This window comes from Notechis scutatus, chromosome 2, assembly GCF_049901735.1.
Source record: "Notechis scutatus isolate UNSWTSFEM ecotype Mainland chromosome 2, rNotScu1.2, whole genome shotgun sequence".
Taxonomy (NCBI): Eukaryota; Metazoa; Chordata; class Lepidosauria; order Squamata; family Elapidae; genus Notechis; species Notechis scutatus.
Window position 1 is genome coordinate 258,853,473 of NC_142010.1, and position 13,197 is coordinate 258,866,669.

General features: G+C 42.7%; 1 protein-coding gene across 1 annotated transcript in view; it reads left to right on the forward strand.

Moving 5' to 3' along the window:
- The window catches only part of LOXHD1 (lipoxygenase homology PLAT domains 1), a 238,550-nt gene that overhangs the window by 127,769 nt on the left and 97,584 nt on the right, over positions 1–13,197 (forward strand). Inside the window, exons 25-27 of the mRNA XM_087953943.1 lie at positions 4,214–4,342; positions 5,725–5,889; positions 12,403–12,584. Of these exons, the coding sequence (XP_087810069.1) occupies positions 4,214–4,342; positions 5,725–5,889; positions 12,403–12,584 (476 nt within the window). The remainder of the gene's footprint in view (positions 1–4,213; positions 4,343–5,724; positions 5,890–12,402; positions 12,585–13,197) is intronic.

Below are 13,197 nucleotides of genomic sequence, written 5' to 3' on the forward strand. Positions count from 1 at the left end.
GCTGGGACAAGTTATGCGGTGCTAGAGATTTGAACCACCGACCTTTCTGATCAACAAGCTCAGCGTCTTAGCCACCGAGCCACCATGTCCCTAACGATTTATTAATTTATTATTTATTAATTAATAATAATTATAATTCATAAATTATAATTATAAACAAAATAAATAAATAACTATATGAAATAAATTAAATGAAATAAATAAAATTACATAAATTAAATAAAATTAATAAGTACATAAATCAATAAATTTTAAGAAATTAAAATAAATCAATAATTATAAATAATTATTATTTATAATAATTATTAATCCTGCTTATTATTAAGAGCAGAGTCATTTATGTTCAGTCCCGGTAATAACTAGAAGGAGTTCCCTCTTGCTATTTCGCTCTCGATTTTTACAGTGAATGTACAAAATCTGGATGTACAAAACCAATCTCTGGATGGATTTTATGACTGTCTGAAGATTGAAAATGATGGGGAAATATGCCATGTGCACCTGGTCCATATTGTGTCCTAAACAGGTGCAACCTTTAAAGTAGGAAAAATAATTTATCTTACCTGAAATTGCTAGGTGTTGGACAGCATATAAATTTAATATATTATTTCGGTTCATCACACAGTCAGCCAGATGTTCAGACTGGATTTGGCATTTTTGTCCACCTATCAAGTCCACTACTTCCTTATAATTAAAATGTGCTAACGACAGGTACTGCTTGACAAAGGAATGGGCTAAATGTCTATGGAGATTTTCAGCCATCCAGGTCATGGTTGTCCCAAAGGTGCTTTTTTTTCAAGAGTCAACTGGACTTTCTCGTTTTTCTTTGAAGATAGAGTAGAGTAGAGTAGAGTAGAGTAGAGTAGAGTAGAGTAGAATAGAATAGAATAGAATAGAATAGAATAGAATAGAATAGAATAGAATAGAATAGAATAGAACAGAACAGAATAGAATAGAAAATATGGAATGGAATGGAATAGAACTCTTTATTGGCCAAGTGTGATTGGACACACAAGGAATTTGTCTTGGTGCAAATGCTCTCAGTGTACATAAAAAGAAAAGATACATTCATCAAGAATCAAGAATCATCAGGTACAACACTTAAAGTCATAGGGTACAAATAAGCAATCAAATCATACTAGGAAACAGTCAATATAAATCATAAGGATACAAGCGACAAAGTTACAGTCATACAGTCACAAGTGGGAGGGGATGGGTGATAAAGGAGTGGTGAGAAGATTAACAGTAATAGTAGTGCAGACTTTGTGAATAGTTGGACAGTGTTGAGGGAATTATTTGTTTAGCAGAGTGATGGCTTTCGGGGGAAAAACTGTCCTTGTGTCTAGTTGTTCTGGTGTGCAGTGCTCTATAGCGTCGTTTTGAGGGAAGGAGTTGAAACAGTTTATGTCCGGGATGTGAGGGGTCTGTAGATATTTTCACAGCCCTCTTTTTAACTTGTGCAGTATACAAGTCCTTGTTGGAAGATAGGTTGGTTGCAGTTGTTTTTTCTGCAGTCCTCATCGAAGAAGCTTCTTCAGTTCTGACTGGATGATTTATCTGCATTTAAAAAACACAGGCCACTGTTTGAAGACAGCAAAGTCCATATTTGGGACAGAGAGGACCACTGGTTTCAAAGAGGGATCAAAGAGGCCATCTATGTCAAAACTGAACAGCCTTCTCTCAACAGAGGAGAAAGGATAGGAGATCATCTATGTCCAGTCTACAACACGGTCCTTTCAGCAGTTCCAAGAAGGCTCCACACCCATTTGCACTACTCAGGTGGCCCTGAGGACACCGACAGACCTCCAAGTGGTCTCAACGACTCTCTAAAAGGGTACAAACGACCAGCTGTCTGCAAGGGGTATAAATCCTTCCATTTCCCACCATCCAGTCAGAGCTGAAGAAGCTTCTTGGATGAGAAGCGACACAACTTCAAAGAAAAAAACAGAAAGTCCACTTGCCTCTTGAAAAAAAAAGCACCTTTGGGACAAAGGCTGTCTCAGGAATTGGTGGACTGGTCATCTTTAAATACAGTTTAAATGACCATTTGTCATGGATACTGTAGTACAGATAATCCTCGACTTACAATCACTTGTTTCGTGACTGTTCAAAGTTACAATGGCTCTGAAAATAGTGACTTATGACCGTTTCTCACTCAACCAACGCAGTATATCCATGGTCATGTGATTAAAATTGAGGTGTTTGGCAACTGGCCTGTATTTGTGATGGTTGCAGTGTCCCACAATCACGTGATCACTTTTTGTGACTTTCTGACAGGGAAAATCAGTGAGGAAGCTACATTCACTTAGCAATTGGGTTCTACTTTTTTTTAAAAAAATATTTTTATTGTACTTTTTTCTTTTTACGAAACTCAATCAACTTTAACAGTACATATGGTTCTCCTTAATGATGAATTGTAATAAATACAATTAATAATAAATACAAGTAAGCAAATAAATGAAGTGTTATGAATATCCTACTGTATGTGGAATTATTATATGTAATTATTCATACTAATATAGTTTAATGTATATATGTATACAATTCTTGTTCTAATTGTTCCATATATAAATATATATCCATAAATATATAAATAAATACAGTATAAATATATGCAACTATAAGTATAAATATATCAAGCCCAATTTCAAAAACTATAAGTAAAAAATTGTTAAATAGATCTTACTATTATCTATATTTCACATTTCCATATATTTCTAAATTGGGTTCTACTTTAATAAGCGGGTTGATTTGCTTAACTACTGAGGAAGAAAGGTCGTAAAATGGGATAAATCTCATTTAATGTCTTGCTTAGCAACAGAAAAGTTGAGCCCAATTGTGGTCGTAAGTTGAGGACTACCTGTAATAGATTTCTGCACTGAATAGAGGGGTGGATTGGATGTTCTTCAAGGTTTCTTCCAACCCTTGCATTCAATTATTCTAAGGTAGCAGAAAGCACTCTTGAAGGGCCCTAAATGGACAGGTCCTTAAGAGGTGCCTAAATATGGTACTGCTGGCACCTTCTTCTTCTTGTGCCATATCCATCATCGGACATTGGCAATCATGTTGGCGTCTTGGCAATCCTATTTTTATCAACAGCCACACAAAAAAGTGCTGCTGAATTTTGTCCAAACCAGTGCCTTAGATTTTGAAGCCATGATGTTCTTCTTCTGCATGGACCTCGTTTGCCTCCGATCTTTCCTTGAAGGGTTAAGTGAAGTGTGCCATATTTTTCCATCACATGTCCAAAAATATTCTAATTTTCGCTTTTTAATGGTATTGATGATTATCCCCTCCTCATTTCTGATTTTGTCAGCATAACTTATATGTAAGAGCCACCCGTAAATCAAATGCTTCTAGTCTCTTCAAGTGGCTTTCTGTGAGAGACCAACTCTCCACTCCATAGAGCAAGATAGAAAAGACATAGCATCTGACAAGCCTGATTTTCAATCTTAGGCTTATGTCATGATTGCAGAAGACCTGTCCTGACCAAGGCTTATTAAGAACACTAACAAACACACGTTAGTTCCAAAACCCTTTTTTCTTTATTTCAACAGCTGTGAATTATAGTCATTCACAGCCCGTAATGAGTCTCAAACAGTTTGTAAACAGTCCCATGGAAGTCTGCCATAGGCCTTCAGGATAATTCTGATAAGCACACACCTTTATCTTCCTTGAAAGCTGCCAACAACTAAATTGCCAATTAGTTGTACAAGACCAAACAGAGCACAAAGTCAACATGGACCTTCAGAGTTTAAACCGACCAGAATGAACAAAGTTGCTTCCTGCAAAGGCTCTTGTCCCTTTGTTCCTCCTTTATGTCTTACGGAAGGGGCCAATCACCTCCAAGCCTTACTCCTGAGTTGCCCCTTTTGTCTTAGCTGCTCTTGCCTTCTGGCAGCTCTGCACACATGCGCACTGGGAACAGGCTCCCCCTGTTCCTCTGCCTCGCTGCTGCCAGATTCTGGAGGCTCCGGAGTCAGCACATAACTCCCAGATGGCCCTGGCTCCATCTCTGTGTCAGACGCAGGATCCTCATCTGAGTCCTCCCCAGACTCCAGGACTGGCCCTTGTTCCTCCCCACTGTCCGACTCTGCTGCCATCTCCGCTGCCGACGGACCACAACAAGACCTTTTGGTCTTCTGTAGTCACTGCTGGCACTATCCAAGTTATTTTCGTTTGTAACAATGAGAGTTTGTGATTAAAACCCAAACAGGGACAATCTACTTGAAGGCTTCCAAGACTAACCGGAACAAATTTGAACGAGATAAAGTTGATGTCTTCACGGTGGGATGTGTGGACCTCGGAGACCTGAAGAAGATAAAGATTGGCCATGATAATACAGGTAGGATGGCATGAAAATCTTTGGAGAGTTGTAGGATGGGTTGACTTGATACCATAATGTCTATACCTCAATTTATCTCCTTTGGGGAAACTAAAAATTTACCTGGATTTAAAAATGTTCCTTCCCCAAAGTCTAGAGGTTAAACCTGGAAGTTATAGAGTATACCTTTGTTCTAGAGCTCTAGGGCTCTCCATACTTGGCAACTTTAAGACTTGTGGACTTCAACTCCCAGAATTCCTCAGCCAACTAAAACTTAATATTATTCTAATTAAAACGGAAGCAAAACTAAGCAGGATCCATTAGCTCTGAATTGTTTATTCAGACACAGAGCTATCTTATCTGGGCTATAAAATCTAGAGGACACCAAGACTTGTTTTCTGATTCTCTTCAACTTAAGATCTGTGGGTTTCAACTCCCAGAATTCCCCAGCCAGCATGGGATCAAGCCCACAAGCATCAAAGTTGCCAAGTTTGGAGAACTCTGCTCTAGAAGATCACAAGAGAATCAGAAAAACCGAATGCTTTGCTATCTAGTGTTCCTCTAGAACGGTCCTCCATGCTTCAGTGGAACTGCTCCAAGATGACAAGTAAGTCTCTCCTGGTGACTTAGAAGGAGATACCTGCATCGTTCACTTGCCACTGAGATGGAACCAATTGTCTTTCTTTTGTTCTAAAATGGTCGTTCAAGTTCTCACTCTAATCTGATGAGCTCTGTGGAAGTTTTCATTCAGACATTGACCAAACTGATCCTATTTGGTTTCCCAGCCAGATAAGATCACCTAAGTGTCACCTCTCTAGTAGGGATGTGGTGGCTCAGTGGCTAAGACGCTGAGCTTGTCGATCAGAAAGGTCGGCAGTTGGGCAGTTCGAATCCCTCTGTGCTGCGTGACGGAGTTCCTTGTCCCAGCTTCTGCCAACCTAGCAGTTCTAAAGCATGTAAAAAAATGCAAGTAGAAAAATAGGGACCACTTTGGTGGGAAGGTAACAGTGTTCTGTGCACCTTCGGGGTTTAATCATGCCGGCCACATGACCATGGAGATGTCTTCAGACAGTGCTGGCTCTTCGGCTTTACCACCTCTGACTGGCCCCGCCCCCATCTCTTCTCTGCCTCCCGAGTCCCAGCTGATTGGCTGGGTCTTCTTTGGTTGCCTTGCACAGGAGAACGGAGCTGGAAAGCAGGTTAGTGGGGTGGGGAGGGAAGGGGATTTTTCAGTAATCTTCCCCCGCCATGCCCACGAAGCCATGCCATGCCTACCAAGCCATGCCCGCAGAACCGGTAATAAAAAAATTTGAATCCCACCACTGGTATAGGGCCCCGTTCTTAAGCAGGGGGTTGGACTAGAAGACCTCCAAGGTCCCTTCCGACTCTGTTATTCTTTGCAGGTCATTCTGAGGGATGGTTTTTAGACTGGGTGGAGGTGGATGCTCCTTGCCTTGGACTTTGCCTGAAGTTTCCTTGTGGTCGTTGGCTGGATAAATCTGAAGATGACGGAGCAATTGAAAGAGTCTTGTTTCCTGCAAAACTGCAAAGAGTGACTTACATCCCATGTGAGTAGCACGGTAGCAGATCAAACTGCATTCCGTCAGAAAGAAATACAAGTACAGGCGGTCCTTGATTTACAGCAGTTCATTTAGTGACCGTTCAAAGTTACAGTGGCACTGAAAAAAAGTGACTGATGTCGTTTTTCACACTGATGACCCCTGCAGCATCTCCGTGCTCACACGATCAAAATTCAGACGCTTGGCAGATGACTCGTATTTATGACGGTTGCAGTGTCCCAAGGTCATATGTTCCCCTTTTGGACAAGCAAAGTCAATGGGGGAAGCCAGGTTCCCTTAATGACCAAATGGTTCACTTAACAACTGCAGTGTGGCAACTCAACTGTGGCAAACACAGACGTAAAACGGGGCAAAATTCACTTAACAAAGGTCTCCCTTAGCAACAGAAATGTCACCCCCCTGTTGGAGTCTGAATCCGAGGAGGAAGACGAACAGCTGACAGGGAGCGGGAGTGTGGCTCCATTGGCTGTGGAGGAAACTGGGGAAGGGCAAAGTCCAGCTGGGCAGGGCAGGGGAGAGGTAGAGCAAGGGAGAGGGCATTCAGAGGAAGACCCAGGCCCAACCCCTCTTCATCCTAGGGCATGCAGGGAGGAACGGAGTAGGGAGCAATGCAGATTGCATGGCTTACAGGGGAGGAAAGGGCCCTGATTCCCTTCCTTAGCCACAGCTGGGAAGAGAGTTTAAAAGAGATGCAAGCTGAGTGCGGCGTCTGCTGGGAACAAACGTGAGTTTATCTTGTGTTGATTTTGGTTATCTGTGTTCCTGGAATCCTCCCAACTGGGTTGAATTACAGCCACTCCTTCATGTCTGGAATTCCTTCTCTTGCCCTGCTGGACTAATTACCTCATTTTGCCTTGATTGGACTTATAGTTACAGTTTTTGTTGACCACGTTTTGGACTTGATTCTCTGCAGCCAAAGGCAGTTCCTGGGAGAGTTTTTCTCCAGCCCAGAAGGTAACCAGGATATTGGGGGCAAAGTTGGAGCTAATAAAGGGACTCTTATTGATTGTCTGACCGTGTTGCCTTTGTGCCACACCCCGGGTCATCACAAGAAATGTGTGGGCTCCATTGTGGTCATAACTCGAGGACTATTTTTAATCCTTGACTTGCAACCGTAAGTTGAGTCCAAATTTCTGTTGCCAAGTGAGACAGTTGTTGAGTTTTGCCCCATTTAATGACCTTTCTTGCCATAGTTCACTGCGAGTTGTCAAGTTAGCAACATGGATATTAAGTGAATCTGTCTTCCCCCTTGATTTTACTCGTCCGAAGGTTTCAAAAGGGGATCTCATGACCCTGGGACACGCCGACCGTCATAAATACGAGACAGTTGCCAAGTGTCTGAATTTTGATTACGTGGCCACAGGGATTTGCAATGGTTATAAGTGTGAAAAACGGTGATCAGTCAATTTCTTTAGTGCTGTTGTAGCTTCAAATGGTCACTAAACGAATTGTTGTAAGTCAAGGACTACCTGTATTGATAATTATTACTGGATACAAAGCAGACTAAAATGGTACATCTTGTTACTTGGGGGTTAACTACAATAGAACTTAGTTTACAGGTAGTCCTTGACTTACGACCACAATGGAGCTCCAAAATGTTGTTGCTAAGTGAGACATTTGTTAAGTGAATTCAGCTCCATTTTACGACCTTTCTTGCAGCAGTTGTTAAGTGAATCCCTGCCGTTGTTAAATTAGTAACCCGGTTGTTAAGTGAATCTTAACATTGATTTTGTTTATCAGAAGGTCGCAAAAGGGGATCATCTGAAACCCCCCCCCCCCAGGATGCTGCAACCGTCATAAATGTGAATCAGTTGCCTTTGCCTCTGAATTGTGATCACGTGAGCATGGGGAGGCTGCAATGGTCATAAGTGTGAAAGATGGCCATAAGTCACCTTTTTCACTGCTGTTGTAACTTTGGACCATCACTAAATGAACCCTCGTAAGTCGAGTGTCAACTCATAAAATATTTCTATGGTCCAGAAAGGGAGGGGGGGGAAAGGGGTTTGAAAGAGCAGTGCAACAGTTTGGAAATCAAAAGTACATTCCATAAATAGTTGTTCAAAGATAGTAACTAGGTGACTGAAGTTTCTGCCAGGCAAATATCTAACTGGAGAGCATAATTGATGACTCTTGGCTATGGAAGAGTCCCATTGGAGAATATGAATTACGATACACCCAGGGGGTGGGGGAAAACCAGGGTCAAGGGTGACAATGAATGATGTGTTTCAGAGTTGGCTACACCCAGGCAGTGCCGGACATGTTAACTCCCAATAAATGTTTTTTTTTTTTTTAAGTTTTGGAAGTTTGGCTCGAGACTCATGATTTAAATTGGGGTAACTGCCGGAATCCCGACAGCGAGGACTGCCTGTTCATTGAGGTGGCCTGGGATGTTAACCTTGAGAGTTGCTTCAGATGATTTTGCTAGAGGAGAAAACATATTGGCAGATGCTCATCCTGCCCCCTCTTTTAATGTGCAAAGTGCTTCGGTCCATCGGACATGTCATGCTTTTCTTTACTTCTTCTGAGTAAATATTAAAATTGTCATCACTCACTTGACAAGGAAGGCTGCTCTTCAACCCAAGTGTGGTCCCAGGATGGCTCCACTTAAATGAATTCTTTGTGCCTCTTAACAATAATCTCATTTTTCCATCGTCACTCTTACAGATTATTTACTTAGCTTGCAAGAGGAAGAAGGAAAAAAAAAACCCCAATGATCTGATAACATTTCAGAAAGCTTAGTTGTTAGCAAGCCGTAAAGGCCTTAGGGTGTTATAACATGTCCCGATTAAATAACTGTACTGGTGTTACAGGATTGTTTAACTGTTACAGGATCAAGCAGGAAGCTGGAAAAAGAAAGTGAGGATTTTTGCACCTTGCCTGAAATATTTAAATTCGATTCTGCTGCTGAAAACTAGGGCTGCACCTTTTCCTTTGTTCTATAATCGGTGTGATGTGGTTTCTCCTTTAACTGAATAATATATTTAATCTAAATAACAGAATAACAGAGTTGGAAGGGACCTTGGAGGTCTTCTAGTCCAACCCCCTGTTTAGGCAGGAAATCCTACACCACTTCAGACAAATGGTGGTCCAATCTCTTCTTAAAAACTTCCAGTGTTGAAGCACCCACAACTTCTGGAGGCAAGTTGTTCCACTGATTAACTGTTCTAACTGTAAGGAAATTTCTCCTTAGTTCTAGGTTGCTTCTCTCCTTGATTAGTTTCCATCCATTGCTTGTTATCCTGCCTTCAGGTGCCTTGAAGAATAGCTTGACTCCCTCTTCTTTGTGGCAACCCCTGAGATATTAGAAGACTGCCATCATGTCACCCCTTCACATCATGTCACCCCTTCATCACTGCGCCGGCCCCTTCACAACTGAATCAGATGTGGAGGCGGCATGGGAGTCAGGACAACCTGAGAGCTGCGTGGGGGGAAGAGGGAGTGGAGCTGGCAGAGAGGCAGAACCTGGGCTGTCCATCACCTCAGATGGAGAATCAACAGCCCTCGGGTCTGGAGGTGGCTGATGAGGAAGAGGAGGAACACCTGGGTCCAAGACCTGACGCGCAGATGTACAGAAGGCAGAGGAAAGGAGAGCAGTGGAAATCTATGGGCCGGTCCTCGGGATGGAAGAGCCACTGCTGCTAGCGAAGCCCCACTCTCGTTCTGGGGATAAAAGGCAGGGGGAACAGATGAATAGATGTGACAGTCAACTATTGATCTTCCGGATGGATGGACTTGTTAGCCTGCGGTGAGAGAGAATTTTTTTGGCAGGGCTGCTGATGCTCCTAATAAAGGAATCTTTGAGTTAACCCCCTTGATTAGTTTCCACCCGTTGCTTCTTGTCCTGCCCTCAGGTGATTTGGAGAATAGGTTGACCCCTTCTTCTTTGTGGCAGCGGTCCCCCCAAATATTGGAAGCCTGCTATCGTGTCACCCCTAGTTCTTCTTTCCAATAAACATTCTCCACTGAAATGAAACCATCTTAAGACAACTGAAATCAAATAGGCATAGTGCCGTGAAGGAAGACTCAGCCAATGTTGGCGTAAGGGATGGAAATGACAAACTTTGAATCCTCATCTAGAACAGATACAGACACTTCCTTTAGTTGCTGAATCACTACAGGGAGCCTTGACTTATTTGCTAAGTGACCGTTCAAACTTACAACGGCAGTGAAAAAAACGACTGTTTATCATCCTTACGACCGTTGCAGCATCCCCATCCGTGGTGGGATTCAAAATTTTTTTTACTATCGGTTCTGTGGGTGTGGCTTGGTGGGCGTGGCTTGGTGGGTGTGGCTTGGTGGGCGTGGCTTGGTGGGTGTAGCAGGGGAAGGTTACTGCAAAATCCCCATGCCCTTCCCACCCCACTAACCTGCTTTCCAGCTCCGTTCTCCTGTGCAGGGCAACCAAAGGAGACCCAGCCGATCAGCTGGGACTCAATGGGAGGTGGAGAAGAGATGGGGGCGGGGCCAGTCAGAGGTGGTATTTGCTGATTCTCCGAACTACTCAAAATTTCCTCTACCGGTTCTCCAGAACTGGTCAGAACCTGCTGAATACCACCTCTGCCCCTGATCACGTTTGTTGCTCTTCTCTGCACTCTTTCTAGAATCTCAACATCTTTTTTACATCATGGTGACCAAAAGTGGATGCCGTATTCCAAGGGCGGCATTACCAAGACATTATAAAGTGGTATTAACCCTTCAAGTGATCTTGATTCTATCCTTCTCTTTATGCAGCTTAGGACTGTGCTGGCTTTTTTGGCAGCAGCTTTATTTTATAGTAACATTTTTCTATCACAGGCCCAGCAATGCCAGACCAGAAAAAAATAATGGAACATTTTCCATCAACTAATCAGTGCATCAGTCAATGTACTTTGATGGCATTAAATAATAAATCTATAGTTTATTAAAAAGGCAAGGGTGGCCAAATCTCACTAAAGGTTATGCAAGAATGTAGGGATTGTTGGGAGGTTAGGGTACTACTCAAAACTGCTCCAGATTCACGCGGCAACTGTGCTACTTAACTGAGCAACCGCAGTGATTCACTTAACAACAGTGGCAAGACAAGTCGCAAAATGGGCCAAAACTCCATTAATAATCTGTCCAGCTTAGCAACAGAAATTTGACTTCCATGTGACTGTAAGTCGAGGAATAGCTATATTAGAAAAGCAGAAAGCAGCAGGCAAAATGGTGATTATTTACTAATTGGTGGGGTTTCCCGCCAGCCACAGGGATTCATCTCAAACTTGGCAACTTGTATAGAAAGTCCTCAATTTACAACAGTTCATTAAGTGACCATTTGAAGTTACATAAAGGACTTATGGCCCTTTTTTCCCACACTCCTGACCGTTGCAGCATCCCCAGGGTCATATGATTTACATTCAGATGCTCAGCAACTAATTCATACTTATGTCTGTTTAAGCATCCTGGAGTCACACGATTCCCCTTTTGCGACCTTGTGATGAGCAAAGTCAATGGAAGAGCCAGATTCACTTAACAACCAGGTTTCTAACTTAGGAACTGCAGTGATACACTTAACAACGGTGGCGAGAAAGGTCACAAAATGGGGGCAAAACCCACTTCACAACTGTCTGACGTAGCAAGAGAAATTTTGGGCTCAGTTGTGGTTGTAAGTCGAGGACCATCGGTATTGGAAAAGCAGGAAGCAGCAGGCAAAATGGTGATTACTTACTAATTGTTGCGGATTCCTGCCATCCACAGGGATTCTGTGATTACCCAGGGCGTGGCACAAAAATAACAAAGTCACCAAAGTAGATAAATTCCCTCCAACTTGGCCCACAATGTCCAATTATCCTTGGCAGGAGATCATACTCTTCCAAAAACAGTCTACAAAGGGAAGAAATGCAGTCCAAACCCAAAGTAAAGATAATTAGAAATAAAAAAACCAACACAAACTACATTGAGGTAATTAACATGACAGACCAGGATAATAACTTGCAGACTTCCAAAAGATAACAAGGCACACAAACTTGGGAGGATGCCAAAAACCCAGATAAGCCTCAACAAAGATAATGCATGCTTTGCTTCCAGCAACTTGACATGTACAGTTTGCTCTTTTAAACAGTCTTCCCAGCTGCAGCCCATGAAGGGGATTAGGGCCCTTTCTTCCCCTGTAAACCACTTTGATCCCTTATCCGCTCCTCCCTGCATGCCCTAGGATGAAGAAGGGGTGGGCCTGAATCTTCCTCTGAATGCCTAGCCGGCCTGTGTCCTTCCCCAGTTTTCTCCACAGCCACCGGAGCCACACTCCCACACCCTGTCAGCTGTTCCACCCCTCCCTCGGAATCAAATTCCAACTGGGGCATGACAGATTCATCCCAAATTTGGCACTTGTATGCATAGATCAAAGGTTGTCATAATAACTGAATCAGGATTCTTGGCCCTGGTAAAATGCATTTTATTGACGACAGGTGTAAAGTTGGCCAGGAAGAATAGTAATCCTGTCCTTCTCACGCTGTCCCTTTTGTTTTGTTTCCATCTGGCCAGTTGTTCCCTACGAAATTAATGTTTATACCAGTGACATTTTGGGAGCGGGTACCGATGCTGACGTCTTTATTGTTCTATACGGGGCTGACGGCATCTGCACGCAACAGAAACCCCTGTGCCAAAACAAGAGGGAACAAAGGATGTTCTTTAAGAGGAATTCTGTAAATCAGTTCATTGTGGAGGTAAGGGGGAATGTGCTTCGGATACTCCCGGCAATTTGGGAACCATATGGCAGAAGGAAGTAGATTGCAAGAAACGGTCAGAACGGAACAATACAGAATAATAGAGCTGGAAGGTTTCTAGTCCAATAGGGATTCAAGTAGAAAACCCTGTGCCATTCCAGAGAAATGGCTGTCCAGTCTCTTCTTAGTTCTCCTTAGTTCTAGGTTGCTTCTCTCCTTGATTAGTTTCCACCCATTGCTTCTTGCCTTGTCTTGAGGTGCTTTGGAAAATAATAATAGAGTAGAGTAGAGTAGAGTAGAGTAGAGTAGAGTAGAGTAGAGTAGAGTAGAGTAGAGTAGAGTAGAGTAGAAAATATGGAATGGAATGGAATAGAATAGAATAAAAATATGGAATGGAATGGAATAGAATAGATTAGCATTTAGAATAACAGAGTTGGAAGGGACCTTGGAGGTCTTCTAGTCCAACCCCCTGCTTAGGCAGGAAACCCTACACCACTTCAGGCAAATGGTTATCTAATCTGTTCTTTAAAACGTCCAGTATTGGAGCATTTACAAATTGATAAGACTGCTATCATGTCATGCGTAGTCCTTCTTTTCACTAGACTAGATGTCC